The sequence below is a fragment of the Homalodisca vitripennis genome, chromosome 4 (genome assembly GCF_021130785.1).
Source record: "Homalodisca vitripennis isolate AUS2020 chromosome 4, UT_GWSS_2.1, whole genome shotgun sequence".
NCBI lineage: Eukaryota > Metazoa > Arthropoda > Insecta > Hemiptera > Cicadellidae > Homalodisca > Homalodisca vitripennis.
In genome coordinates, this window is record NC_060210.1 from 32360923 (window position 1) to 32388310 (window position 27388).

The following is a 27388-nucleotide window of genomic DNA, read 5'->3' on the forward strand; positions in this document are numbered from 1 at the left end:
AGAGCACCACATAGCCAAACATCAGTACCTCGATTCACACCATTTCTGTGTCCTCGTTAAAACATGACGTACACATTGTGCATTTTTTCTATGTAACATACAAAAGATACAAAGTGACACTGTGTTAGACGCAAGGTGATCACTTAAAGTTGATTGGTCATCTTTTTGTTTAACACAATAATAATATATATGGATAAAAACATTGCTACAGAAACAATCACTATATTTGTGGATGAAAATCACACATAGATATTAACCATTTTCTTAAGGAACCTTTCACACCAACATTTGCTTTCTATACTTTCATTGCTAAGTATATAGGAAAAATAAAGAATGTCTTATTTCACCAGGCGAAGTTCGGGCTAAGAAGCCCTCTCTGATACTTAACCTGGGCTTAAAGGTGACTTTCAAACCACCAACATTAGTCGAGCAGGTGGTCTACTTGCAAGGACAGAATTGCTAGCAATTTGGGGTTCCCCATCCAAGCAGCACCACTATTGCTATTTTGTTGTGTAAGAACAACAGCTTAGTCATTTTAGGACTTAAAACAACACACCATTGTTGCTTTTAATAAATACTGTGATCATAAAGCTTAAATTTTCGTTGAAACTCATAATCTTTAGTTAAATTACATATAAGAATAATGTAATGAAGAATTCTGGAAGTGTAACATATATTTTTGTATAGATTGTAACTTTTGCTTGTTAAAAAAATTGCTTCATATCAAACATTCATTTGGGCAGGTGATAAAATTCAACAAATTATTTAAATACAAGAAGTATATTTAAGTTAAAACCAACATTAAACTGATACCAAATACAGTGTTTTGAACATACAAAAACTATTATCTGTAAAGTAACAATCAATATAAACAAAAAAACTAATTTGTATTGGAATCTTATTTTCAACATAATACAGTACAGGTTTCAATGTAATTGTTAACAAAAGTTATGACTGAAAGATATTAGTAAAATAAAAAGAATTATTTTTATTTAAAACACATGCCATAATCTTTTACAAAACAGTACTCAACTAGGCCTTATAGTATTCAAGTTATTACAAAATAATGAAGACAGATTTTTCAAGAAACCTTTTAAATGTATGTTTGTTTTATCTTAGAAATGAATCATTAGATGGTTGTGATGACATTTTAATTAAATAACTGAACATTGCTCTAAAAGATCTGCTCAAATTTATGGTACACTTAAATAATTTAGGTTTAAAGCAAGTATTTTTTCAGAATTAAAATTGTGAAGTAGATCATAAAAATAAAGGCAACTTAGAATCAAATACTTATTTATCAGTATCACTGCTTTCTTTTAAAAACCATTTTAAGGAAGTCATTTTGAATAGATTGTTAAATGTTTTTATGCCAATGAACTATTCTGACAAGGATCAACATGGGTTTAGAAAAGAAATCAATGGTTGCTTTTTTAAATTTTACTGAATGAATGATTTATTTAACAGGTCAAGGTGAGAAACCTATTGGTGTTTTTATGTACGTATCTAAAGCTACGTACATACAATTTTCCATGACATGTGCTGATTTAAAACAGAAATTTGATTATCATCTTAAATGGGAAATTAAAATTTTGAAAAAACAAGATTATTTACAGATACAAACTACTTTACATCATTGATATAAATTGGTTTAATGAGTCTGCAGTCTCTTGTACCAGAACCTGGCTCGGAAGTCATCAGAACATGTCAGAAAGGCAGCAGAATGTGGAGAATGAACTATCATCCGTACTGGTCCATTGTGACCTGAAATAATACAATAACACTATTGTAAATTAGAGAAACACAACAATACTCTGTAGTATCTTGTTAATTTCAAAATCTGTTATTATCAAGAGTAGCCAACAATTTCAGGCAAATTTACCATAAAAGAACAATTTTCACAAATTTAAATTTTAACAGCTAATTTGATATTTTGGAGGAGTTCACAATGAAAAGTTGATTGTTCAAAGGAATCAATGAACTGTACTTCACATATTAAAAATATTAAATATGTAAAAAAAGGAAGGCCGGGGATAAATCCCCAGATTCTAACAATGTCAACATAACTAACATCAAAGTCTTTCGGTTCACTTCACATTGAAACATTGCTTCCATAATTAACTTCTTGATATTTCAGCATCACTGTGGAGAGCCACTTTCAGTCAACAAAATAACAAACTGAAAACTAGGCCAAAATATTTCAAGAAGTTAATTGTGTAAGCAATATTTTTACATGGTGTGGACCAGAAAACAAAAATGTTAGTTATAACACCGGCCATGTAAGTCTATTAAGACAAAGTGTAAAAATATCCAACAAGTTTGTTAGCTTTGATAAACAAGTATCTTACAGCTATTTGGACTACCAAAATGGTTATTTCCCTTATTTCCTTTGGTTATTTCTCAAGGTTAAGAAAATGAAAAAGTAAGAAGCTCCTATTAACAGGCTGTCACACATCTAGGTGAAATACTGCTGTGAAGGTAGACTATTGTAAATACATTCTAGAAGCTATTTTCTTATTGGAACTCAAACTCAAAATTTGAAAACAAACACTCCAATAATACAATTTTTATTTTTGTGAGGCTTTTTATGTTCAAGGAACACATCAACAGTCCCACATAAATGAAATAAGTGGTAACAATAATAATATAAACAATTTTGTACTTAAATAAAGAAACATTAAAAATACAAGCAGATAATACCACTAATATTATAAATGCGAAAGTTTGAATGTTTGGATGTTTGGAGGTTTGTCCTCGAATCACGCTGAAACTGCTATACGGATTGTGCTGAAATTTGGAACAGGTATAGCTTTTAGTCTGAATTAACATTTAGAGTGCTTTTTACACCCATAACACATTCATTTCACCAAATAAAGTCGAATTCAAATTGAAAAATTAGTTTGTTTACATTTGAATGTTATGATAAGAACGTAATAGAATGTAATAACGTTTCATAATTCAAATTAAACTGGCACTAAACAGCTGCTGACAGCTATAATTTGACAAGCTTTCTAAAACATCTGTTTACATTGCTAATGAAAATAAAAAGATAATGGCGGGGGACTTATTATGCCAAAACACCGGGGGTGAATTTAAACGACCAGAACAGACCCATATTGACCGCAGCAACTGTTTAGTTGTACGATACACTTTCGTCATTGGGATAAAAAGGCTAACTCTTATTGTTACTGAAGCCATCGAAGAACTTCAATAAATTATCATGGAATGTGGGAGGGAAATAATAATCTTTTCACTTTACGACTTCAGGATCCCAAACCTCTGTTCTTTAAACTTAAATCTAAATTGGATCAGGAGATTGGAATAGCTTTGATTGACTATTGATTATCTCAGGAGTGTTTATTATGCCATAGATAAAGAATACATAGATATATTGTCTAGTTCTTCAACAGAAAATTGCGTGCGAAGCCGCGGGTAACTGCTAGTATTTTATAACAGAAAACTATGCAGCTGACTTAATAATGAACACTTTTGAGTGTCTAGCATCGCTTAATTTGACACTACAAAAAACACGTGGAAAAGCTAGCATCTCTAATTTTGACATAAGGGATTTTGATAATATTTTATAATAGTAAAACGTTATTTGAGGCATCTAAATGAATAGTGTATTTTATTGGTTCCAAACTATCGATAAATTATAAGAATCTTATATTTATAAATACTCACCCAGTGACAACAAATTCATTCTAGATGCATTACGGGAGTTCCATGCACAAAGAGATGTTGTGGCTTCATCTGGAAACATGACAAAGTCCTCTGTATGGTTGAATACTGCTTGGGCTCTGTGCTCCTGCTTGCCTGAAACATACAAATTAACTGTTAATATGAAGTTTTTTGTTTTTGTAAATGCTATTAGTTTATTTAATATGTTAATACCAACTAAAACATTACAAAATTATCAAACAATCACTTTTATTTAAAACATCTAGAAAATCTTAAATAATGAATATTGCTTATAAATAACTTATTTTTGTGTAGAAAATAAAGAGGAAAAAAGTTAATATAACTGTTTGAATTTTTATAAATAGTAAAACTTTAAAAAAGCGTAAACTCATACTGCTCCAAAAAGTGCTAAAATAGTAGCAAATTCAACATACCTCTAAAACAACAAAAAAAGTCAGAAATCAGATAGGTGCCAATTAGAGGGTTAATAAAACTTATTTGTTGACAAATAGTATTTTTGTTGTTGGTAGAATGCTTCGTCTCTACTCTTGTTAAAACTGTTACTACCAAATATTTCAATTATTACAAACATGGATGGATTTTTTCACAAGATACTTAATATTTTCTAAAATGTACAGAATATGTTTAATGAAACTTTTATTTTTCTTATCTGGATATTTTCCTACACTGTGTTCTTAACAGTGGTTGCAGAAAAGGCTGAAATGAGATATGAGAATGTGATCAAGCTTACTCTATGCTTTCAAGACAATAAAAGTCAACGAATTGAAAATTGTGATTAAATTAATTAAGCATATGGTTTTTCTGTCATAAAGCGTTGTTTACGCAACACAGTTTTTATGTTAAACAGGCTTTTTCAAACTATACTATTATATAAAAATCTTTTTCTTTTTCTATTCATTTGATTTTTTCATGAATTTGTACGATATTCTTATACTTATTCTGCTATTTGGGGGCGGAGATGAATGCAACAAATCAGAGATCATAACGGTACAGCCAGGAGGGGAAATTTTATCAGTCTCCGAGTGATAAGCTTTAATGACACAGCCAAATCCTATGGATGAACATTCACCAATCTTGTCCATGAACCATATAGAACTCATTCTTGTCTATGTAGAAGTTAAGTTACATGCAAAATTTAAGGTCAACAGATGAAATTTTTCTTCAGTTACTTACAGGTAGTTAGACACAACACGTGTTACACTATGTCATATGTTAAAATTTCATATGATTTATGATTGTACTCAGTTTATTTACACATTTTTTTATTCTGCCATTTTCTTGTTACTAACTTGGTTACCAATACGACTGATGTAAATAAGTATACTAATGCTCAGCAAAATCCCATGGAGTTACATGCTCCATCATCAAACTCGATGTTATCTATATAGAAATGAAGATTCACGCAAAATTACATGCCTACAGGTCAGTTGTTCTTGAGATATTGCGTTGATACACAGACAAAAATGAAACTTTTCCAGTCTCTCGAGTGATAGGCTTCGTTAACACTCTGCCAATTAATTAATGTTTATAGTGAATATACATGTTTTTAATGTTACGTTTCATATACATTTTTACAATCAATGCATAAAATAAATACAGATTTCCTTAAACACTCAGCCCTGAACTTGGATTACAGAAGAGACAGTATAGACCAGACAAGTATACTTAACAGCTCTCAATATTTTCCTTCCACACAGTTGTTACCTTACCTGTGGTACCAGCGCCTGTATAAGCTATGAGACATCGGCTGGTCGACAACTCCCATAACTTTACTATCGAATCTTTCCCCGATGACAACATGTACTGAAACAACAAAAGGCTGTGACAACATAACGTTGGAGGTCTAAAGCAGAGACTAAATAATTTAAAAAAATTATAATTTACTTTAATTATAAACTTAAATTATTTATCCATATCTGAACATTAAATGGAATAGGAAAGCAAACTGTACATGAAGTAAAAAATGATTATAGTATTGCAATAAAAAAGAATGCAATGATTTTCTACAGATAAATAAGTATCTCTAGATTTTGTAATACAGTTCTGTACAGCACCTTGGCATTGCGTGTGAATTGTATGGAGCACACTTGAGCTCCATCATGAGCTGCAACAAATGTGTTCACACATCGATTTGACACACCATCCCACAACTTGATACTGCCATCTCTGCTTGTAGACGCAAAGTAACGGGCATTCTGGGAGAACCTGCAATGTCAGACAAGATGTAACAATGAGCTGCACAAATGTGTTCACACATCGATTTGACACACCATCCCACAACTTGATACTGCCATCTCTGCTTGTAGACGCAAAGTAACGGGCATTCTGGGAGAACCTGCAATGTCAGACAAGTTGTAACAATGAGCTGTTACAAATGTGTTCACACATCGATTTGACACACCATCCCACAACTTGATACTGCCATCTCTGCTTGTAGACGCAAAGTAACGGGCATTCTGGGAGAACCTGCAATGTCAGACAAGATGTAACAATGAGCTGCACAAATGTGTTCACACATCGATTTGACACACCATCCCACAACTTGATACTGCCATCTCTGCTTGTAGACGCAAAGTAACGGGCATTCTGGGAGAACCTGCAATGTCAGACAAGATGTAACAATGAGCTGCACAAATGTGTTCACACATCGATTTGACACACCATCCCACAACTTGATACTGCCATCTCTGCTTGTAGACGCAAAGTAACGGGCATTCTGGGAGAACCTGCAATGTCAGACAAGATGTAACAATGAGCTGCACAAATGTGTTCACACATCGATTTGACACACCATCCCACAACTTGATACTGCCATCTCTGCTTGTAGACGCAAAGTAACGGGCATTCTGGGAGAACCTGCAATGTCAGACAAGTTGTAACAATGAGCTGTTACAAATGTGTTCACACATCGATTTGACACACCATCCCACAACTTGATACTGCCATCTCTGCTTGTAGACGCAAAGTAACGGGCATTCTGGGAGAACCTGCAATGTCAGACAAGTTGTAACAATGAGCTGCACAAATGTGTTCACACATCGATTTGACACACCATCCCACAACTTGATACTGCCATCTCTGCTTGTAGACGCAAAGTAACGGGCATTCTGGGAGAACCTGCAATGTCAGACAAGTTGTAACAATGAGCTGTTACAAATGTGTTCACACATCGATTTGACACACCATCCCACAACTTGATACTGCCATCTCTGCTTGTAGACGCAAAGTAACGGGCATTCTGGGAGAACCTGCAATGTCAGACAAGTTGTAACAATGAGCTGTTACAAATGTGTTCACACATCGATTTGACACACCATCCCACAACTTGATACTGCCATCTCTGCTTGTAGACGCAAAGTAACGGGCATTCTGGGAGAACCTGCAATGTCAGACAAGATGTAACAATGAGCTGCACAAATGTGTTCACACATCGATTTGACACACCATCCCACAACTTGATACTGCCATCTCTGCTTGTAGACGCAAAGTAACGGGCATTCTGGGAGAACCTGCAATGTCAGACAAGTTGTAACAATGAGCTGCACAAATGTGTTCACACATCGATTTGACACACCATCCCACAACTTGATACTGCCATCTCTGCTTGTAGACGCAAAGTAACGGGCATTCTGGGAGAACCTGCAATGTCAGACAAGTTGTAACAATGAGCTGCACAAATGTGTTCACACATCGATTTGACACACACCATCCCACAACTTGATACTGCCATCTCTGCTTGTAGACGCAAAGTAACGGGCATTCTGGGAGAACCTGCAATGTCAGACAAGTTGTAACAATGAGCTGCACAAATGTGTTCACACATCGATTTGACACACCATCCCACAACTTGATACTGCCATCTCTCTGCTTGTAGACGCAAAGTAACGGGCATTCTGGGAGAACCTGCAATGTCAGACAAGATGTAACAATGAGCTGCACAAATGTGTTCACACATCGATTTGACACACCATCCCACAACTTGATACTGCCATCTCTGCTTGTAGACGCAAAGTAACGGGCATTCTGGGAGAACCTGCAATGTCAGACAAGTTGTAACAATGAGCTGCACAAATGTGTTCACACATCGATTTGACACACCATCCCACAACTTGATACTGCCATCTCTGCTTGTAGACGCAAAGTAACGGTCATTCTGGGAGAACCTGCAATGTCAGACAAGATGTAACAATGAGCTGCACAAATGTGTTCACACATCGATTTGACACACCATCCCACAACTTGATACTGCCATCTCTGCTTGTAGACGCAAAGTAACGGGCATTCTGGGAGAACCTGCAATGTCAGACAAGTTGTAACAATGAGCTGCACAAATGTGTTCACACATCGATTTGACACACCATCCCACAACTTGATACTGCCATCTCTGCTTGTAGACGCAAAGTAACGGGCATTCTGGGAGAACCTGCAATGTCAGACAAGTTGTAACAATGAGCTGTTACAAATGTGTTCACACATCGATTTGACACACCATCCCACAACTTGATACTGCCATCTCTGCTTGCAGACGCAAAGTAACGGGCATTCTGGGAGAACCTGCAATGTCAGACAAGTTGTAACAATGAGCTGCACAAATGTGTTCACACATCGATTTGACACACCATCCCACAACTGGTGTCAAACAGATGTGACAACCATCAATACAAACAGAGAATAAATGAAAAATAATCTTTACTACTAATTGTTAGAATTAAAAAATGTTTATAGCTGAATTTATGTTTAATTATAATAATTATAAAAAATAGTAAAATCACATTAGCAGTTATTTAAAGTGAGGATAGTGTTACTAGTACTCTAAACATACATAATTCGTGTACACTAACATTCTATTAGTAACTTGAGTTACTTTCAGTTGTTACACTAAGTGCTATCCTTTGGTCTCTTCACTCGTGCTTAATGTCCAAATTTAAGATCCTTGTAAACAGAACCCTTCTTCAATTTGTCCGTCAATCCGTCTGTCCGTGTGGTGAAGTCTTGATAAAAAAAAAAACCTAAACGGGTGGTCATAAAATAATTTTTTTTTCATCTGTAGCTACTCATTTTTGTAACAGTATTTATACTTTGACATTTAGCCAAGCCACAAAAGAGCTTCGATCCAACGAGTTGAGACATGGCTGAAGCTCTCGCTAATCTGTCTGTCATCTCATTTCCTGTATTCTCCTCATGCCCCATTACTCACATCACTGTTTTGGATAACCAGAGCTTTAACACCTTCACTGCAACACAAGTCATGTACTGGCTTTAAAACAAGCAGAATAGTAGTAATGTCCACTTCAGTTAATGTGTTAATCCTCTAACTGGCAACTGCTGTATATACGACAGTTAGGCCTCTCGGGTACTGGCACTGCCGTAGCGGACATTTCGGAAATCGGTTATTATTTGAGTACTTTCGATGTTTCGGTTTAAAACTGAATATCAATCTATATCAGAATAATCGCACAAGCGATTAAGGTATATTATTACTCATTAAATTAACTTTATTCCTCTTTGCATGGTTAGAAGAAACGTATTGTGCAAGCAACTGCTCTGACTGTGACCAGCTGACCGGGCCGCCAACTGTTTTATTAGTTACATCTGCTGTTGTTGTGTTTTAGTGTCTGACTAATTGATTTATTTTTAGTATATATTTTGTTTTGGTTATTAGTAATATGGCTGATGAAGTTACACTTAATTTAAGAAACAAATCTAGTGATTTGGGAGAACTATTAGCTGAATTGGAACCTGCATCCTTATCAAGCTTGTTCAAGGTCCATTTTTTGTGAAAAATACAACTATAGCAACAATAATAAGTGAGTATCATTATTCCTTTATTTTTCCTGTAAACAATGATACAAAATAAGTCATATTTAGGTTGAATTTCAGTGTTGTAAAGCAACTGTACAATATGCTGAAAATGCAATGTTTGTGGAATTTTATACTACAGTTCAAAAATTGTGAAAAAAGTAAACATTTTTTAAGTAAAGCCACTAAAACTGTATATATTTTTGGTAAGGATAAAATTGTGCTAATTTTGTATATTTTGGATTGTTTTTTAAAATCTTTCATACATATATGATAAGATAGTGCAAAGTTATAAAGTATTAAAAAATTCATATCTAGTGCATTCAAACACAGAAATATTCTTTGGAAATAAGAAAATATTAATGAATGTAATTTATGATTATTATTTGGAAGATTCTAAAAACAATGATATATAATAAGTTTTATATCTGAAGAATTTTGAGAATTATACACAGAGACCTCAGTGTAGGTTGATAATTCGATAGGATATTGATCTTGCCACCCTTTAGTTTTCTCGATAAGTTGATCCAGACACACGCACGCACGCGCACACACACACACACACACACACACCACGCACATATCTAAAAACTAATTAACTAACAAATCTATTAATTGGCACATCAAAGACGGCTTTGCCTCCTTTTTATTGGTAATGAACATCATATCTGATTCATCTAGGTACATTTTGATGTTAGACATTGAAACAGTGTTTCATTCTTAATAAAGTAACTCTCAAAAGAACTTGCTAAAAATAGTTTAAATGAATTATTTATAAAACTCATTAGTCTAGAATGTAATAATATTGTATCATAATTCTAAAGAGAATGTTAAAATCAAATTGTAAAATTATAAACTATATAATAGATCAAAATAATAAAACTTAAATAACTAAAAATAGTAAAACTTAATAGTAAGATTAAGCAAGATATTTTTTTTAACTTCTAACCTCTTAAAACTAATAACAATTTAGTACTCTTTGTTTGAATTTTGGTTTTTAACGATAGAAGGATTGTGAAGGAAACAGGATATTTTCCAACATTTGTTGTTGTTCAGTGCTACAAAACAAATACTAACACTTCGTTTCAAGATCTGCAATCTGACCTCTTTCTCGGGTGAATAACTAATCTAATACATAATTACAATCTAGGTTAAAATAAACTAAACATACCACAGCATAGTGACACGCATAAGTCAGGAATCACAAAAAAAATGTTGTGTGTCTACTCCATGCACACTAACTCTAAAACACGCACTTAATAAAACTAAACACTGCTTATTAAAACTGAACTACAGAATATAGGTTACAATAGGTCTGCACTCATCGGCCAACCAAATAGAACTGACCACAGACCAATAGTAAATGGCGATTGTCACGGCAGAAACAAGATCGCGGCAAAAGAAGGGAGGGAACGGAAGTGGGCCTTTTTTATTATTGGTTTTTTTCTAGATGAACTTCTTAAAACCATACTGTGATTTCACATTTGTTTATTACAAATCTCTAATCTGTTTGATACTTCTAATAAAATTAGTATTTGATACTTAAGGTTTTCTTGTTAGCTCATTTTTTGGAATTGGCAACCAAAGGGGCCTAATTTCAACTGATGGATGGTTGGCTAATTGGTTTGTTTGCCAATTTAATAATTGAATCCTCCATTGATTTTCCCTTTGAAGAAATGAGATTCCCAATGTATATGTCAGGTTTATCCCAATTCATACAATGGTCTTCAGACCAACAGTGATTTGTAATTTTTTATTTTTCTGTTAGCCCTTTCCTCGTGTTTTCTTTGCGTTCTCTTATCCTTACGTTTAATGTTCTTTTTGTCTCACTAATGTACCTATTGCAACAGCTTTATAGAACTGTGAGTCGACCATTACGAATCATTTTAAAAACTATATCAGAATTTCGTACTTTTTTATACCACAAAAATAAAATTTTGTACCAATCACTGAAAAAAGTTATTAACCATTTAAAAGTCGGCTCACAGTTCTACGTTTTGAAAAATAAAACTTTGTTGTAAATTAAAATAAACTGCACCTTATTTTTGTGACAATTTGCACCATTTATTATCACCAATTTTTATTTTTTTACCAAAATAATGGCTCAGGAAAATATATCAGTTTTTTAATAAAATTAGTGTAATCTCGTATAAACAATTAACCACTGTTGTAATTCACAATTTGCTGGAACCCAGCAGTGCATGGGCAATGACTCGTCTAGTTCTTTTCCATCATGGTAAGCAAAACTTGTGTATTTTTCCGAGTCGTTATTTGATTGGTACAGAATTAGTACAAAAATATGGTGTAGTTTATTTTAATTTACGACAGTTCTTTTTCTTAATGTAGGCCTGTGAGCAGACTTTTAAATGGTTAATAACTGTTTCCAGTGATTGGTACAAAAAGAGTACAAAATTCTGATATAGTTTTTAAAATGATTCGTGATGGTTGGCTCACGGTTCTATACAGCTTATTGAAACTACAATTTATACTATAAACACAGATTGGAATCCTATGTGCCATTTTTTGGTTTTGTTTTTACAAGAATTTGTTGTATTTTAAACACAGTTCTAATATTCTACCAACTACTCTTCTAATTTTCTCCAATAATCCAGGCACATAAGGGATTGACATAAATGCAAATTTATCACTATACTGATTAACTGTGTCAGAAATGATTCTTCTGGTTTGTTTACACTTGTTTATTATTGATTGAGGGTATCCATTGTGTCCAAGATCCCATTCAACTTTTACATATTCCTCTTTTAGTCCATCTTTATCTGAGCATAAGCTCTTTGCTCTATCAAATAACAAGTAGGCCACTCTTCTTTGACAGATTTTTAATGGTCTGATTGATAATTTATATTTTCCTATGTGTTTTCTTTGGAAAAAAACATAGTATTAAGGACATCCCTATCTCTTAATAAAAACATATCCAAAAAAGGAAGCTTGTTTTGGACTTCCAATTCCCTTGTGAGGCTGATGGAAGGAGAAATAATATTAAAGTGATTCAAAAATTCATTCAATACAGTGTCTCCACAAGGAAAACAACAAAAGGATCATCCACATAACTCCACCACATATTCGGTTTGAAATGAGCTAAAGATAAGGTTTTTTACTCAAATTCCTCAGTAAATATATGGGTGAAAATAGGATAGAGTGGAGAACCCATTTAAGTACTGGCAGGTGTATGTGATACCTACTTGATAGAGGTAATGCTGGCTGTATGTTGATGGCTGGGAACATTACAAACATAGCATTGGCCCGTGTTGAAGTCATACATTCTGATGACTGGGTGGTTGGTGCCCACTACGAGGAAGTCTCCTGACGGATGGAATGACATGCACTTCACTTGTTCCACATCCTGCAAACATTTCACGGTTTCAAATATAGCAACTGTTATAGATGAGCCGCATTGAAAGCGACTTGCACGAAGGTTTCTTGCGCATAGAGGGGGAGGGAGGAGCAGGAGCTTGACCACGCTTACCACCACACCCTCTTTCACTGCTTCATCTATTTCAAGCTGGTACTCTGCATTGGTGTTTTGGAGCATCACGCTATGTTTTGTTATTCTCGTTGTTATGTAATAACAAATATCATTATTTATGTAAATAATAGTGCTTTGCATCTATTTAATAAGTTAGTAAAATTAGGGAGTATTTAATAAATGTTTATTGTTAACAGCTGTTGTTATTATAACTAGGTTTGTAAAACAGCTGTTATGTAACACATCACCTATGACTGGTAAAATGGTTTCTGTTGGTAAGGAATGTGGAGAGGGAAGTGAGTCCGCACTTCTTCTCCCTCTCCACATCTCTCTGTCACTCACTCCCACCACACTGTTCACTTAATAGGTCGCTTTCAAAGCGGCTCATCTATAGTAAGAATCCTTTATGGGAAGTTTTCCGAAAAAGAGTTACAAAACATTCTGGTGGAATTTTGTGTAAAGGTGTATGTTGCAAAATAATTCCATTTTGAATTTGCTGGAAAATCTAAAACTGATTATTCATATATGAAAGGTCAAATTTTGTAACAGTTGCAGTCGACTACTGGAGTAACACAATTGTGAAGTTGGTACGCCAACTATTGAATCTGTTTAAGGAGACATTGGAAGTGGGATATGTGAATATTGCCAAGCCATGGCAGTTGCAAAAATGGCATCTTTTATGTTAAATTGAGCTGAAAATCGGTTATACTATAATCAGAGAATAACTTTTGCACAAACATGCCTCTATACTTACACTTAAAATTCTAAATAACTCCTTGGTCCATTGGTGTTACATTAGCTGGCAGATATGTAGAAAATTTGTTGCCTGATACAAGCTCAGATGCTAGAAGGTGAGCTTAACAATTGTGTAAGATGAGAACTGCTTAGGAGTCAATCAGGAGCTTAAGTTTTTTTTAAATGTCTTTTACTTCAAAAATACTTAGCGACAAAATAACTGAAAAAAAAACTTTTTAAACAGCCCTCCTTCCATCCATGTATTTGATTGAGGATCGTAAATAATAGGTAAGTTAGTCACATTTATCAGAGCCCTAGGCTTTTTACATTTCTCAATAACAAACGGAGTTAATTTATGATCGCCTGAAGCATTTGCACAAACTAAAAAACGTGAGTCCTTCTTTATATTTTTTGAAACCCTCTGCACTAGACTCATCGCCACCAGCCAAGGTTGAGATCAGTAAACAACACCACAAAAGACCAGTCTTGTCTGCATTGTAAATTTAGGTGGGAGATTAGCCATATTCATCGACGAGCTTTTGGAGTGTTAATTTGTACTTATTTGCAGCAGACAGATCACCAGATTTTATTTCACCAGAAACGTCTAATCTACGTATACCATGACGAGTTTTAAAATTGTGAAGCCAACCTTTCGAGAAAGCTGAAGATCCTCTTGTAAATCGATTTTTAAAGATCTCAAGGTAATGAAATTTCTCTGTTTAATTATTTTCAAGACATTGTTAATGATGATGACAATGATGATGTTTGTTTGGTGTTCACTACCAAAATTTGATGTGTCATTATATAATCGTTCATGATTATAGCACAAGAATTAAGAGAGATTTTCAATACCCAAGAAACAGACTAAAGGTATTAGAAAAAACACCTATGTACATGGCAAAATATTTTTAATATACTACCTCTGACCTAAAGAGTAAAATAAAGACCAACACATTAAAAGGCAGCATTGCTGATTACCTACTAGAAAAAATATATTACAGTTTAGATGCGTTTTTTTTATATGTCAAAACAATTACTCTAGAATCCTTAAATATTTTTGTTCAAAAGGAATTATGAGAAATTGTAAGTAGAATATTCACTAAAAATTGTTGTAAAACTATTTATGACTAAATGTTATGTCTATGATTTAATTGTATACTATGACAATGTTACCTGTTTTTACAACTATTGCTGTATTTGTAAATGTTCATTGTGATAATAAAGTATGATGATGATAAACCATAGTGCTGTGTCATTTTTCCCCATCCGATATTGCTGCTTTAATGTTAGGAAAAATATTGAACTTCACACACAAATTGATTCACCTACAATCCAATGCCACCATTATTTTTGTCAAAAAACAATTAGGCCTACTACTATATTGAGTAGCTATTTAATGGTGATAACTGAATAATGTATTCTTGAAGCTCATCAGTTGCTGAGCAGATGGAACAATGCAAGTGTGACACTCTCATCAGTTTTTAGGTCAACAACAGTTTTCATGTTCAACAACAGTTTTTATGTTAAGAAAATACTTTATTACCATAAAACCAATACATTGTTCATCAATTAAAAATTACTTAGATTTGATAGTTTTGTAATAGCTTGCATAATTACCTTACCGTAAGGGTTTTAAAAGCTTTTTTTACAGATGCCTTTGCATAGTCAAAAAACTTGATTGTGCAATCACGAGAGCCAGAGATCAGGAAAGGTTCCTTGGGATGGAACTCCAAACAGGTAACTTCTTCCAGATGATCATAGAGTGTCCGGATCACAGGATGACCTTGAGTGTCAGTGGTTGGCTCCAAACCATCTGGACAGGACTTGGCCAACATTCTGTCTACATCCAATATCTGGAAAAAATATTACTGTCATTATACACTGTTATTTTAAAAAACATAAATTTTTTCATCACAAATTTCTCTTGAAACATAAAACAGTTCTTTAAAGGAAGGCATTACAATCTACATATTCTTTTTAAACAATTCTTCAAAAAGGGGATGTGTGTTATTTTACGACCTGTGTAAAAGAAAAGTGTTTCATCCAATTGGATAGTTACATATGAGAAGACGATCTTGTATATGCAACTCCAAAATTGAATCTCAAAAAGATCAACATAAAAGAAACACAATAAAAATTTTGACCTTGATAGAAGAGTCAACACTGCCAGTGGCCACCAGTTGTCCATCACAACTGAAGGCTCCGGCTCGACAGTTGGCTTTGTGTGATGTCACGTACGCTGTCTCATACAAAGCAGGTTCGGGTGCTGTTACATCCACTTCTGTCTCATACTCCAGGTCTAGAATAACATATCAACTTACAATCATTATAAACTGTAAAAATTCTGTTAACATTATTGTGAATTTACTTGATTTTTGAAGTTGTAATGTTGTATGAGGGCTATCCAGAAAGTAGATTACGTTTTGATATGGACAAATACAAGTATAAGGAAAAATAGTATTATACAAATTGAAAGTGACACAGATGCACAAAAACTATCACCTCAAAGGAAATTGTACTAATAAAAAGTACTGAATAAAGATTGATTGCTATGAAAACAGCATAATAGTGCTTTTTTCAAGCTTGCTATATGCAATGTCAGCTGGAATAGCTGTTAGTGTATTAAACTTTATTCAGAATTATACTGTGAGTCAAGCTGGTCTAAAAACCAACATTTGTCTTCTACCCTTATTCTATAATAACCCTTTAGGCATAACTTGTGTTCTTTTGAAAAATGATGTTATAAATATGAAGAAACACTTAGAAACAGATTTAAAAACATCTTTAGTCTCACAAAAACAAACAACCATTAATAGACTAAAGTCTAAATCTAAAATCTAAATCTATTATTGTTTTAATCACTGAACTACAAGTGTAAAGCGTCCTAAGCTTTTTGAAGACTCAAGAGGCGTATTATTTATTGAACTTTTCAAATTCATAACTTTGTATACAATCAAAAACAAAGACTGACATTTTTACTGTAATTTACTGTTATATAAATGCATTATGTGTACAAAAAATATATAAAAAATTAAATAGAACCATTTTAAACTTCATTCTGTAATATTTCTATGTAGTCTATAATATCTTAATTAAAATGAAATATTATCTTGGGTATTTTATTACTTTATTAGAAATTTCAGCCCTAAAAGGTCCATTTTATACAAATCTGATTACAAACTTTGGAAATATTTTTAAGGTATTAGGATTAGTTTAAAGTTTATAGTGTAATAAGAAACTTAATTGTAGAATAGACTTTGCTAAAAAATATGGCATAGGTTTCATTACACACTTTAGACATATCTTTTTTTATCGCTAATGACTGTAAAGGCTAAGGCTGTTCTGTGCAAAAAAAATTGCCATCTCTACAAAATGAAATAAAATAAACAATTTTTAAAACCGATTTTTAATTGCTGATTCAAATGGGAATAAATTACACAAAAATTAAAATTGGTCAAGCAACTGTCTCTGGATCACTTGATATGGATTGACCCACATGTAAACGTGTACATGTGTTTTGGAAACATTTTACATCAGAAGAGTTGACTCATCTTCTTTTAATATTTTCAACTATACTACAACTAATGTTGTTAGATTGTTACAACAATAATTTTTATGAAAATCACTATTAATTACATAATTATGTTTCAACAATTATTAATAATAGTTTTAAGTAATCAATGTTTAATCTACTGTTTGTTTTTTAAAGCATGCTAACCTAAACCTGGTCCAATCAATATTTCCTGTATGGGGTTAAGGCCAGGAACGGGCTCTCTGTTCTTGTGTCGGTCCGGTTCATGTTGCAGCCCTGCATTGACGACATGTAACAGACGCTCAGACGGAGGACATGGAGGGTCGGCTTGCACTTCCGTTGTCAGGTTCAAAGCTATCTGTGAGTATCCATCATAGTAAAGTTGGCTGAAAACACATTTTGATAAGTCAAAAGGATCACTCAAAGTTAAAGGATTTTTTTTAATATTGGAAGGAAGAAATAGATATTGATGTAGAACCTGTACTAAAAAAATATTTTACTCACGTTTAATAGAAGCTTTGAAGAGAAATAGAGACACAACCAACTTTACTGCCAATAACAAACAAAACTAATACAGGCTAATAGAACATCTGAGCTCATTTTATTGTATTACTGTGAAAACAACAAACACGAAACCTAGCTGATAGCATCCAAACACATTCTAGTGAAAATGTCAAGAAATATAATAGTTATTGCTCAGTACAGAACGGAGGACACAGAGTTGTGCCAGTTATTGCTCAGTACAGAACGGAGGACACAGAGTTGTGCCTTTCGTCCTCCAGTCCCCTGAACAATAGGACACAAATGATTTGTCTTTCTCCAGCAATGGGTTAATTTGATTGATTATAATATGGACTACCATTTCCTTGAATCTGCAAAACATATGGGCAGATATTTGTACCACTTACAGTATGTATCTTGAATCCTAAAATGTTTGAAAAAAATCACACCAACTCTAGTCATATAAACATATTTGTTGACTAGGTAATAATAATTTGTTTATTACGTAATCTACTACGGTTTTTATAAGCAAATTAGCCTACAACCAAAACATATATATTTTAGCAATCGGTAATTTGTGTATGAGATTAGATGGATTCAAGATAACTAGTTTTATTTTTGACAAGGCGCTTGGTCTTGTTTTGAGGTAAATTTATTGTGTTTATAGACTTATGTTTTTATATTTATATCTCGGCCTCAGTATACTATAATAAGTGGCCACCACAACAACCAAATCAGTGAACCAAATTATCAATTAAAAATATCTAAACTAAACAATTGAATGACTTAAACATTCCAATTATTGTATGTAGAATCTTGGAGCATTGGAAAAACTAGTTATTGTAGTATCACTAGATAAAGAAATACGACGTTTTCCAATATATAATTTTTTATTTCGTGCAAGGCCTTTCTGAATCAAAGATTCCATCATCAGGCACTTCACAAATTATCAAATGTTTACATTTTTGTAATAATAATTTTATAATAACATATGGTAAACAATTTGGATGTATGGTTAGCCAGTATCAAATATTTAATCAGAATTTAATTTTAATTTTTTTATAAATTGAGATGAGAGTAAAACTGAATTTTGAATTGGTCCGTCTTCATTATTGATAATTTTTTCTTGATTTATGGTAATGTAAAATGTTTCCCAAGCATTTAAGTGTGTTGTGTTTGTAACTTCTTTTAATAATCGTAAATTTTTATTAGAGATTGTGTGTCCAGATTCAATACAGTGATTCGCCACAGCAGATTTTTCATTTCTTTCCATATATTTTATGTGTGCAAAGTGTTCTTTGAATCGTGTTTTAATGTTCCTTTTAGTTTGGCCAATGTACAATTTATCACAGTCGTTGCATTTAATTTCATAAATTCCTGATTTGTTTTCGAATGTGGTTTTGTCCTTGGGATTTCCTAATATTTGTGATAATTTGTTGTTTGTTTTATAAGTGATAGATTTGTTTGTATGTTTTTTAAAAATTTTTCTGCAATTTATTTGAAATGTTACTGTATGTTGTACAGATGAATTCTTGTTTATTATCTTGAAGTGGTAGTAATGTTGTTCTAGATTTTCTTAATTTTCTCTTCATTGATTTGTGAAGTATGTTGTACATAATTGTGTGGTGTAACCGTTAAAAATAGCAATATCTTTGATGTAGTTTAACTCTTTGTTGTAGTTATCGATAGATAGTGGAGTATTCAAAAGTCTGTAAATCATTGAGTTGAAAACTAGCTCTTTTTTGTTGAGGTGGATGGTTAGATTCGTTGACAATAAAATCTATTTATATGCGTCGGTTTCCTGTAAATGTCAAATTCAAATTTTGATTGGTTTCTAATTACTAACACATCTAAAAATGGTATACTATTGTTTTGCTCAATTTCGTATGTAAATTTAATGGTAGGGTAAAACGAATTTAGGGTAGAGATAAAGTTTTGTAGGTTTTCATTTTTATTAAATATTGCGAAGATATCATCAACATATCTTATCCACTTTCTTGGGAAATATTTCATTTTTGTTTTAGCCGTAGTTTCAAAATAACTCATAAATATATTTTTGCAATGAAGCATGAAAGAGGATTTCCCATTGCTGTACCATCAATTTGAGTGTAGTATGATTCTTTAAATTGAAAAGTATTATGATTCATACACAGGTTTATTAACATGGATATTCATCAACTATTTCTTTTTGTAAATTTATGGAAGACAACCAATTTCAATATTATTTCCATTGTATCTCTAATTGGAACATTAGGATACAGTGAAACTACGTCAAAGGATATTAGATATTCGTCTTCTTCTATAATAGTGTCTTTAATTGATTGTATAAAATCATATCTATTCTTGACCGAAAATGAAGGAAAGAGGTTTTTAAATTTTGAAGTGTTCTTGATAACCATTTGTGATAAGAAATAGGTTGGAGAGTTTATGTTTGACACTATGGGACGCATTCCATTTCCAGGTTTGTGTATTTTTGGAAGACAATATAATTTTGGGAATTGTAGGATTGGGAACTGTAAGTTTTCTGTATAATTGGTGGTCGATTATATTTTTGCAGTTTTTTAAGGTTTCCGAAACAGATTTATTGTACATTAGTATAGGGTTTTTTAAACATTTGCTGTATTGTCCATTATTTAAAATTGTTTCTACTCTTTCAAAATATTCATCTTTGTCCATAATAACAATAGTATTACTTTTGTCGGGCTTTCAAATAAAATACATCCTTTTGTTTTAAACTCTTTACAGTGTAACTGTGTTTATTGAATATTTTATACGAAGATTTTGCTTCATTTATACTTTTAGAAACAGTAGAATAAATATCAGATCTAATTGCAGTTTTCTTACTCTCATCTAAATTTTGAATGTTTACTTTCTACATCTATTATCATATTTTCGTTATCATTCTTACTTTTTAGATTAAAAATGTAAACCTTTATTTAAAAGATTCATTTCTTCTTTGGAGAAGCTTTCTGATGACAAGTTACATACCAGTTGTTGATCTTCAAAAAGCGATTTGTTTTCTTCATAAAGAAGTGGTTCATTGTCATTCATAAGTGATTTAAATTTGTTTTCCAATTTTGTTGTTTCTTTTTATATTTAAACTCAATACTTTCAGGAATATTAAAGTATTTCTCTTGAAAAATCTCATGATAAATAGTTGATAAATGTTTAGTTATTTCCAAGTATAATTCTAAGGCCTGTAACGATAAGTATTCTTGCTTAGAGTAAAGATTTTTTTATTTCAAGATTTAAGCCAATTTAATTTTGAATTATATAAGACTTTATCTGTAGTTTTATTTTTGATTGGTATGTTAACTTTAATAAATTTTGGAAAAACTTTGTTTCTCTTACATTTTCTTAAAAACTGAATGTCTAAATCTAATAACCTTACTTTTTGTTTGTATTTGTGGAGTCTGTTTAGCTCACTGGGCTTGAGTGCCATGTTGAATGTAGAATCTTGGAGCATTGGAAAAACTAGTTATTGTAGTATCACTAGATAAAGAAAAACGACGTTTTCCAATATATAAATTTTTTATTTCGTGCAAGGCCTTTCTGAATCAAAGATTCCATCATCAGGCACTTCACAAATTATCAAATGTTTACATTTTTGTAATAATAATTTTATAATAACATATGGTAAACAATTTGGATGTATGGTTAGCCAGTATCAAATATTTAATCAGAATTTAATTTTTAATTTTTTTTATAAATTGAGATGAGAGTAAAACTGAATTTTGAATTGGTCCGTCTTCATTATTGATAATTATTTTTCTTGATTTATGGTAATGTAAAATGTTTCCCAAGCATTTAAGTGTGTTGTGTTTGTAACTTCTTTTAATAATCTTTTAATAAGAAATGAAAAATCTGCTGTGGCGAATCACTGTATTGAATCTGGGACACACAATCTCTAATAAAAATTTACGATTATTAAAAGAAGTTACAAAACACAACACACTTAAATGCTTGGGAAACATTTTACATTACCATAAATCAAGAAAAAATTATCAATAATGAAGACGGACCAATTCAAATTCAGTTTTACTCTCATCTCAATTTATAAAAAAATTAAAATTAAATTCTGATTAAATATTTGATACTGGCTAACCATACATCCAAATTGTTTACCATATGTTATTATAAAATTATTATTACAAAAATGTAAACATTTGATAATTTGTGAAGTGCCTGATGATGATGGAATCTTTGATTCCAGAAAGGCCTTGCACGAAATAAAAAATTATATATTGGAAAACGTCGTATTTCTTTATCTAGTGATACTACAAATTCCAATTATTGTTATTTAGTGTTAGTTATTACCAGCTTTATAATAATTATATATATAACAATGTTGTTTGAAATTATTTCAAACCGAGTAAACTCTTTTACATTATGTGGTATTTGAGAAAAGGCCACAAGTACAACAGTGATGAACAAACGTTATTTGTGTCACAAGCTGACAGACCTAAACAAATGAAATACATACACGTTCATCCTTTAAAGAAATAGGCTAAGTCAATTATTCGCTATTTTGTTTCTTATATTTAATAATTAATTAGCCAACACATTAGATAGTTTTAGTCATGAAATGATTACTATTTTTAGACGTACAAACATAGCTAAACTAGGATATATAGAATATAACCTAATATAGTTATATTTCAGCACCAAGAGTATGTTGCAACATAAACTGATTGTTGCAGCCTATCCCATAAATTTATGTGTTAAAACTTTAGTTTGGGGTAAAAATTGTGATTTTCAAGCACATTTCCAGTTTAAATGTACTATGCATATGTTGTATTATACTTCTTGGTATCAGTAAAGTTAACGGCGGGAGTTGCCAATCAAAATTTCAATGTTATTAATGTATTCCGTTCGTCCATCTGAACAAATATATATATATATATATATATATATATATATATATATATATATACTGTATATATGATTTTAGGGGGTGCAAATCACAAATAAGTTTGTTTTTTTAATAAATGAAATGTAAATGTCAATTTGTGGTTATATTTGTGACCTGTGCTTCTTGTTAGATATGATTTTTAGCATTATCTGCTCTCGGTAGCTTATCTGAGTGTTCAGTGGTCAGAATAGCTTAGTAGAGCAACAACAATTGTACCGTGCAGTAGCCTTCACTGCCTATTAGACATTAAATGGTGTCCATTACTCACATTACTTTAATACCATAAACTATTTTGTTTATTATCAAGTTATTTATGTGTTTCATTGTGTATTACAAGAGCATTAAAAATATTAGGAAATAATTTATTCCTTTTTAATTGGTCATTGTGATTTTTCAGAGTTTGGATATTACTTTGTTGTGTAATCATAATTATTATTTTTAAATCAAGAAAAGCTATTTTTATGGGATCGGAAGCTACCACGTGGTGGAACTACTTTTCCTGCGAGATAGTAGGAAGTTATGTTAAGGTGAATTTGCAATAGAATAAAGTGGGGTAAGTGAGAAGAGCAAAATCATATAGTTGTACTTTATACCTAAATATGTCCATAATGGTTATTAGTATTTCAATAAAATTTGACACGAGTTTATTGGAATCATTCATATTTATGTGCAAATTTTTAATCGAAATACCTTTAACTTTTTTAAGTGAACTCTTTTTAAAATTTTGAGGCTGGAGTTCTCACTTGCCCCAGCCTATTATTTTTAAGCTACCTCACTCCATTATGGAGATAAAGGTGTTTAAAGATTGTAGTATTCGCACAAAGTAAAATATTGAAAGGTTTTTTTTTAATGATATAAAAACCATTTACTTTTTTTAATTCACTATCTTATAAAAATAACTGCTTAAAGTAGTACGTTTCTGCTTAAACGACGACTTGATAGCAATCCCAGACAAGTTTGGATTTGAACACACAAAAGTCCAACGCCATCAGTGCTGCCTGACTATCCGTGAAAATATTGATCGTCTTATTCCTATATCGCAGGCGAAGATTCTCACGAGCACATTCTATAATGGCTGCGACCTCCACCTGAAAAACTGTAGGATACGGACCCATAGGGACCACCAGCTCCATGCATGTTCTCACCTCCACAATTTTAGCGCCTGTGCCACTTTTTGTTTTTGAGCCGTCTGTAAACCATTCAAGCTCTGCTGGTGGAAGAGGTTTCTTCCCTCCGACCAATCGTCTCTAGGAGGTACCACAATCCTAAAGGGTTTGTCAAAGGAAAACTCTTGTGGCATCTGATTAGAGATCATGTGCAGAGCATCCAGAATCAAGATGCTAATTCTACAGTGCCCACTGCTGCAGCCCGACCAGAGTCCCACTTGCTAAAGACAGTAGGCACTCCTCCTGGCCATAAACCGAATAACAATGTCCAGAGGGGCGAGGTTGAAATAACAGTCTAGAGCTGCACCCGGCGCACTAGGAAAAGCTTCAGTGATAGCAAGGCAAGCCATCCTTTGGATGCCCGCCAGACAAGCTATCGCCATTCTAATTAATTACTATTGGTTGATTATATCAATGGGTATAATAATTAAATATTGTTTGATAGTTTCAATATAAAAAAACCCCAGGTCCATTTATAGTACTTTACCCCATTTCTTCGTAAGTAGCAGATAGGTAGTTTTAAAACTTTAAAACTGTGTGTCTCAGTAAAAGGGCTATGAATTTAAAACAAGTCACTTGCTAAACTTAGTACGTGAGTTAAAATGTTTAGTAAGTTAACTCAAATTCTCTAATAGACGTTTAATTTAAATAAAAATTATACACATCAATAGAATGAAAAATTATCTTTCAAATAATCTGAAAACAAGAAAATAAAAATTATTTATTCCTAGTTTTTAAGTTCATATTCTCACTTACTCCACTACACCCTATTTGTTTTTGTTTTTTCAATATGTGTGTCCTATAAAGCAGTAATGGTCAGAAGCAAACAAGATCAGACCATTTAGAATTTGATATTTTAGTGATGGGTACTACCTCGAGTGATGTTTTTCATGTCTCCATGGCTGGAGACACTTGTGCCAGACTGATATGAACTTTTATTCTTAGAAGATGAAAATAACAAAAACATCTTTTAGTTGGGTCAAATTCCATTTATTTCATCATTATTGCTATTTTAAGTAAATCCAAAAATAACGTAACTGCTGAGTCAGCAGCAACTAATACATGTTTGACTTACGATTATAAAGACCATGTGAAATATTACTCCACACGAGAAAAGTAGTTCCAATTTTAATTATCTACAACTTCATTATTTATAATTTGCACCCCTTAAAACATTGCACTGATTTGTTTAGGACAATGATAGCTATATGTTAACAACGCAAAATTTGTACTTTGCCACTCCGTCCGTTAAGATGACAATTACCCGAAACTTTTTATTTGGGTCAAATTCCCCTAATTTCAGCATTTTTATTATAGGCTATATATCAAATGCCTGACATTAAGGTTGACTCACAGTCACAAGGCCACATGACATCCAGCACAGATGTAGAATAAGAAAATTGTGAAATGGTTCTACTTATATTCTATAACTCTGTTATTTGTCATTTCCACCCCTTGAATCCATTGTTTTGTTCAGGAAAATATCAATAGGTTAACATTACTAAACTTGTCTTTGCCACTCTAGCTATTCATTTAAATTATTAATTTTTAAAAGGATATGAAATTAAAAACTACAACAAATGTGGAGCAATTTGGCTACTTAAAATTTAGGACCTATTGGATATTATTGCCAAAATCACAGAATTCTTTCATAGTGAGCAAAATAATACCATATATGGTACTACACTAAGTGGGTTTACAGTAAACAAAGATTTTATTTAAAAAAAGTTTGCAAATCGTCCAAAAACCGCTTTCTGGTCAGTCAAATGTCAGTTCTAGAGTTAAATTTATACTATAATTCACTTCCATAGGATACCTGATTATTAGCCGATAAAGAGCTTCTCTTTGTTTAACACAATTTTTCTCTTCAGTTTCGTCTTTCATCATTGAAAATTGTGTTAATTATACAAAGTGGATCAGAATCACAACACGACAGTAAAAATTAAATTAACTGTCGGGCCAAGACAAAATTTACTGTACTAAACTAAAACTGACACACCAAACTTTCTCGTACTTCTGTACTACTGTTGAGTGTTAACTGTACACAGTGTCTCCTGTAAACAAAAACAGTTGCTATCGTTTTTCGTACTAATGGCGTTGTGGTGTGCCTGTTTTACGTATTACTCTATGGAAAGCGATATACAGACATCAGTGAACACTTTTTTTTATCTAAAATTCAAATTTAACTCTAGATTACAGAACCTCAATCAATGTTCTATAATCAAGGGTTTGACAGATTAATAAATAAAAATATGGATGTATAGTTGAAGTTTAAACGAATTACGTGTTTTGTTGTTCATGCTAAGCGCAGGATCTGTCGTATATTCTAGCACTGATTCATTAAGTACAAATAATTCTACTTTAATCAACAATTCTATGGTAGCATATGTTTCAATAACAGTTTCTCTGATTTCACAAAGTTTAAGTTTTTTTAAGCCCTGGTGCCGTGAATACCATTAATCAACATCATAACACGAGGTTTCTTAATATACAAACAAAATTATAATAGGATTCCATCCTTGGACTCCTCAACTGTTCAAAATAGCTGAAGTAATACCTTCAAAGCTATTTAATTAAATGTCATGGAATATTTTTTTTTTTTTTTTTTTTTTTTAAGGAGAGGCCGATCTCCTTTTAAGCCTTATTCTGTCCGCCCTCATGGGCCACTGGCCTGTGCGAGGATCTTATCAAACAGAAGAAGGGGGAGAGTCGATACAGTACAAGGCCAATGGTACTGATAAAAAGTGCAATGGTCACAGACAGAATTTGAACCTGCGTTATCTCTAACTCAGACCCAAAGTCCAACGACTTAGACCGCTCGGCCATCGGCACTCCCACTAGAATTGCTTAGAAATTCTAGTTATTCCATTGGCGTGTACAAAATAACTCCCCCAACCGGTTTTTCCCTTATGACCAGCACATTACTAAGCACAAATGTCCAGATATTGGCGTGGAAGAGTAGATAGATTAGTCTAGTCTACTGCGTAATAAAGTACACCAAGTGCATAGAAAATCAGTTCGATGTCCACAAAAATAACCGTCATTTCAATCAGTTTTATCAGGCCAGTACAATTCAAGAACTTGCAACAGAAGTTTATTATGACCATGTTAAAACAGTAAAGCTGAGCGACGCGTCCATCAAGAAGATCATGGAGGAAACAGCCAAAGATGAGTAGATCCAGAATTTGATCAAAAAGATCTCAGATGGCTGACCCCAGGATAAAAAGAGGGTTCCACCAAGTTAAGCGTGTATTTGGAATTACAGAATGGACTTGGTGCTTGAAGAGGGAGTGATTTTGAAAGGTAACCAAATCTTGATTCCCAAAATGTTAAGAAAATAGTTGTTGAGGAGAATTCATAGTGGTCACTTGATGATTTGATGATTATGTAATTAATGCACAGGTGAACCAAGCGTCTCAACAATGAAAACGGGATGATGTACATCCGGTACATTGATCCCCTGGTCAACTGATTAGAGTTTGACCAGCATAATTATTTATTCATGTTGTTGTTATTGTTTACTTTTTACTGTTTCTATATCATCTATGTAAAAACTT

General features: G+C 32.7%; 1 protein-coding gene across 2 annotated transcripts; it reads right to left on the minus strand.

The window, feature by feature from the left end:
- Positions 1-1425: 1425 nt before the first annotated feature.
- On the minus strand, positions 1426-25889 carry LOC124359126 (cleavage stimulation factor subunit 1). 2 transcript variants are annotated; one of them, XM_046811602.1, is made up of 9 exons: positions 25648-25887; positions 17439-17638; positions 15865-16019; positions 15343-15573; positions 12702-12862; positions 5757-5907; positions 5412-5505; positions 3685-3816; positions 1426-1764 (listed from the first exon to the last, which is right to left on the minus strand). In XM_046811602.1, the coding sequence occupies exons 1-9, from the start codon at positions 25716-25718 to the stop codon at positions 1652-1654; spliced, it is 1308 nt and encodes a 435-aa protein (XP_046667558.1). In that variant the 5' UTR covers positions 25719-25887; the 3' UTR covers positions 1426-1651. The 2 variants fall into 2 exon arrangements, with proteins under 2 accessions (XP_046667558.1, XP_046667557.1); XM_046811601.1 differs by lacking the exons at positions 1426-1764; positions 3685-3816; positions 5412-5505; positions 5757-5907 and adding an exon at positions 7578-8125 and having other exon boundaries at positions 25648-25889.
- Positions 25890-27388: the final 1499 nt, after the last annotated feature.

Excerpts from the sequence above, each read along its gene's own strand:
- LOC124359126 (XM_046811602.1), bottom strand. The coding sequence starts at position 25,718 with ATGATGAAAGACGAAACTGAAGAGAAAAATTGTGTTAAACAAAGAGAA. Across the intron at positions 12,863-15,342 it reads AAGCTTTTAAAACCCTTACG|GATGTGGAACAAGTGAAGTG; the intron begins GTAAGGTAATTA and ends AAATGTTTGCAG. Across the intron at positions 5,506-5,756 it reads AATTCACACGCAATGCCAAG|TACATGTTGTCATCGGGGAA; the intron begins GTGCTGTACAGA and ends TTGTTGTTTCAG.